Genomic DNA, 4,553 nt, shown 5'->3' with positions numbered 1-4,553 from the left:
GTTCCATGTAACATGTCATACTGTCTGAGGAAGTGTGACAGTTTTCAAAGGAATAGATTGTCTTCAAAATGGTAAAAATAAACCTTCCAACTACTGTCAGTGGAGGCAAAACACAGTTACTATGTTTCCATGTGAAATTAAGTTTCATTTGAGATCTAGTGATTGTACGACTGATACACAAATCTATCCACTGAAACAGAACACTCAAGCCTCCTCTTAAAAATAAATCCTTGCACTGCATAGCAGCAATGTAGTGACACACACAAATGTGCAATGTGATTACACTTCCTAATAGATCTTTATTACATATTACAAATAAAAATGCTTGACATACAAACTTTCACAGTAAATGAAATTTATGCATATTAAGGAAAGAACACAACCACACTCCTCACACCAATGGTGTGAATACAGTTACGCACAAACACACAAGGATTCATATCTAACTGAAGTGTCAAAGTCTGTGAGATTTATCAGAACGCATACGGAACAATTTCTTTCTTGGTAACACTTATCTTCTTCCTCTGCCCCTTCCACGCCCACGTCCCCTTGCTCTGCCGCGTCCTCGGCCTCTGCTGGCACCTATATAGAGAGAATAAGTTACAGCTGTACATATTTTTCACTTCTCTTCAAGCAGTGTAATATAATCTGCCATGCCACAAAAGAATGATTATAACTAAAACAGAATCTATTACCTCTTGCAGCTTCCTTCTTTTTTGCTTTGGCTTTCGGCGTATCATCTATTAACAGTGTTTCAAGAGGTAATGAGTCTGGCAAAATATAATATCGAATATTATTTCCACGTATGCTCAGTGTCTCCAACTGCACTGGGTCTCTGTTTTTTATTGTCATCTTCACAGCCTTTAAGTGAGTGTTCATAGCAACATCGACACCTTCAAGCAAAAAAGTAAACGTGTATGTAAAATATAAATTACTACAAAGGAAGAACACATTTTATAATTTAGTGAGAAGCTGTAACAAACACTAAACCAAATTAATTAAAAAGCTTACCTTGAGAACATCATCTACGCAGACTGTAGGATGATACACTTAGTAATCATTACAAATCATCCACATAAACAAATGGATACAGGAGGGGGGTAAAAACACCAGTAAGTAATCATCTGCCGCAACCAGATTTCGCATACAATAATGTGCAAGAAAGCACATTTACTCTGCAACCGTTAATTATTTCATGTGTAAGTCAATCTTTTATTAAAATATGGAAAACGGCAATGTTACCGAAAGGACAGAATGCAACTCACCATATATGCTGGAATGTTGAGTTGCGGACGGGTAGAACAAAAAGACTGCTATAAGTTTAACTTTTTGGCCAAGAGGCCTTCTTTCGAAATAGAAGACTCTCACATTCACAATTCTGACATGACCATTGTCTCCGGTTACCGTTGCTGGGCTGCAACTGCATTGTCGTGTGAGTAAGAATGTGGCACAGGTTGGGGAGGGATAGCTTGGGAGGGGGGAAGGTATAATGCTGCTTGCGAGAGCATGCAGTGACATGGTGGGGACCGTGTAGGACTTCTAGGTGCAGTCGGAAAGTTTTTGGTTGCGGCAGAGGGAGTGGGGGGAGAGGAGTGAGAAGCAGAGTGGGAAAGACGACTAGTGGGTTTGTTGGAATACAAGACTGTATAGTGCTGGAGTGGAAGCAGCAAAGGGGGTAGCAAAGACTGAGGTCAGGGGGGTTACAGGGATGTATGATAGATTGCAGGCTGTTAAGCAGTCACTGAAGTGAAGCACACGATGTTAGGCAGCATGTTCAGCACCTTGGTGGTCCAGCTGCCTTGGCCACAGTTTGGCAGTGTCCCCCAAGCGGACAGGCAACTTGTTACTTGTCATGCCCATGTAGAAAGCAGCACAGTGGTTGCAGCTTAGTATGCAAATCACGTGGTTGCAGTCTTTCCTTTTCGTAATATATTTTTTCATATAAACGATTACTTTGTTTCTCAAGATCACCCTGTCCTCCGCAGACCATCTCATTAGAATACTAAAATTAACAGTACTCCATTCTCTTCCTAGCCCCTTCATACACAAATTCATTCTTATCCCTTCATGGTGATCTGGGGTTTCACACACACCAACATATTTCTTAATGTTGTCATGAAATGGCAAATAATTTCTAGTTTGACATTTTGGTAGCTTATTTTTATAAGCTATAGATGAGACTGTGCTTAACATCACTGTAGCTTCACTTGTGGAGAAAGACAGACAAATTTTAATGGCAGTTCACAAAACCCCGCCACAGTAGTGGTGCCTGTTTTCACAGATATGAAAAGGTGAAATTATAATACAAAATGTGTTATAGGTGATCTATGAGTTCATTGTAACTTAGTTATTCAAGAAGTGCTTTCAACTGCTAATGTCTTGGTAAAGTTGTAACTTAAACTTCCCTGGTGTACAGATTTTTTTTTTTTCCCCCATCTGAATCTGAAAAGGAAATATCGACACTAATTCAAATGAATCTGCACCCAAAGAATAGTCATAATGAAGGAAGTGCTTCAAGTGTGTTAATATGAATGTTTTACATACAGGCAGCTACCCCCCCCCCCCCCACCCTTTGCACAGAGCACACTGATTAGTGTTTCGGCAATGAATGAACAAAAGTTTGTTCCAAATACTACATATAAGGGAACTAAACATAACCAAAATTAGGACAATACTATTTCTCTAATTTCTGACAATGTGAGCATTATGACTAAAAATTACGAAACGTTACTTCCTAACAGTATATTAAATAAGGTGTTACACAAATCTCACTATACCAATTATGTTAAATCCGTTGAGAACAGTAACGAAGGTTAACTGTTCCAATTCACAGCTCAACCAATCCCACGCTACGAAATATAAATACGTCACAACAAAATACAAAATTCGAAGTGGTGAAACAGTATTTTATACAGCACAAGGTAAATTTTGTAACGGTTCTTTGAGCGAATGAGAAACACAATAAAACATTTGATGGCCCATATTGCAATCAACTACAGCTGAAGACACTCAAAACATTTATGTAACACGAAACTTACCAGTAATAGTACCGTGCACTTGGGTCCCATTCTTGAGCTCGATGGTAACCGTTTCATGGCTAAGTTTCATCAAAAACCTACACAAATGATAATTACGATAAAACATACAAATCCATTGCTAATCAACAAACACAAAAAAAAAAACAATTCAAATAAGAACAAAGAAACTTCCATTAGAAACGAGCTACATTTACGAGAATTGTACATACAACATTGAAGTATAATACACTATTTGAAGTTCACTTTAAAATTCAGGTTATGCTATTTACTAAATAGAGAAGAAATAGTATATGAACACTGCTTTTGTATTAACTATTTACTTACCTCACTAATTTCATGACTGCTGAGAGACCACGACTGCCGGTCAAATATTTATACACACGTGTTATTAGCTATGTGTCAAGAGCAATCTATCACGAACTCGTTTCACAGCATACGCGAGTTACATATACAGAACAAAATTAATTGGAAACTTTAATACCCTTTCCACTAAGCTTCTACCGCTGCTACAATTCACTATACACAACAACGCCACTTCCATTCAAAGATGTTTAAAAGTACATATGGCGGTTTTCCCAAAGCTAACCACAGCCAAAGATCGTGTATGTAGTACATAGGGTACGGGAGGGCATACCCATCTATCGTGGCGCCACAGCTTGTTGCTTCCTGTAGTGCCATCGTGAGCTACAGTACACAGGACGCCACAAATTCTACGTAGTTGCACAGCTTTCAATATGGCGTCAATTGAAATCACATAAGCGTGTATGGATAAAATAGTGCAGATTACGGGCTTAGCGCTGTGACAAGAGTTAAATACGAGGAATACGAAACCCAAATGCTGGATCAAAAAATAAATTTCACACAGGGAAATAAACACATATATAAAAGAAATAACAATGAGAGACAAAATGCTGTCTACAACGGCAGACTAATGACAGCTACCATGTAAATATCATTTGCAGACACGCCACTCTTTCAAGATTTTAGAATCTTATTGCATTCGTCGATACAGGCATTTTGAATAACTACAGTTTAGTTTAACAACTGCCATATTACACTCTGGAGCTATTTCCTGCATATAATAGGCAATTTATACAATGCTTGGTCTCACAAATTATAAAGTTTATTCGACTCGTTTTTTTCGTTACATAGATTATGTTCCTTAATTTTTTCCTTCATGGGATATGTCATTGGTTTACACACACACACACACACACACACTGCTGCAGAATCCAAACATAGGTTGTTGTTACTGTAGGTTTAGAAGCTGCGAAAATGTATTGGTAGACCATTGTTTTCATTTTTTCAAGAATAAAATAAAAACAAACTGAAATCGAATGGAGTACAGCAGCAATTACTGCATGATAACTGCAACAGACTGCTCGTGTTTCGAAATACTGTCGCCAGGGAGCAGTGGTGGTAGGTATGAGGCGCAACAAAGTACAACCAAGATGAACTTCTTGTGGCATCACAAAAGTTGAGTCTCTTAACTTGCGCCACTAAAACTGGGAGTTC

General features: G+C 38.3%; 1 protein-coding gene across 1 annotated transcript; it reads right to left on the bottom strand.

The window, feature by feature from the left end:
• Positions 1-279: 279 nt before the first annotated feature.
• On the bottom strand, positions 280-3,611 carry LOC126237714 (small nuclear ribonucleoprotein Sm D1). The gene is made up of 4 exons (XM_049947744.1): positions 3,363-3,611; positions 3,039-3,115; positions 696-893; positions 280-582 (listed from the first exon to the last, which is right to left on the bottom strand). Exons 1-4 carry the CDS (start codon positions 3,374-3,376, stop codon positions 512-514), a joined length of 360 nt encoding a protein of 119 aa, XP_049803701.1. The 5' UTR covers positions 3,377-3,611; the 3' UTR covers positions 280-511.
• Between the last annotated feature and the right edge of the window lie 942 nt (positions 3,612-4,553).

Source organism: Schistocerca nitens, chromosome 1 (genome assembly GCF_023898315.1).
Source record: "Schistocerca nitens isolate TAMUIC-IGC-003100 chromosome 1, iqSchNite1.1, whole genome shotgun sequence".
In the NCBI taxonomy this organism is placed as follows: domain Eukaryota; kingdom Metazoa; phylum Arthropoda; class Insecta; order Orthoptera; family Acrididae; genus Schistocerca; species Schistocerca nitens.
Note: the sequence above shows the minus strand (reverse complement) of the source record. Positions and strands in the feature narration are given on the sequence as shown.

Bases quoted from the DNA above. Each gene is read 5' to 3' on its own strand.
- LOC126237714 (XM_049947744.1), bottom strand. The intron at 894-3,038 runs GTAAGTTTCGTG...TTTTGCTTGAAG, and splicing joins AGTGCACGGTACTATTACTG to GTGTCGATGTTGCTATGAAC. The intron at 583-695 runs GTAATAGATTCT...CTCTCTATATAG, and splicing joins AAAGAAGGAAGCTGCAAGAG to GTGCCAGCAGAGGCCGAGGA.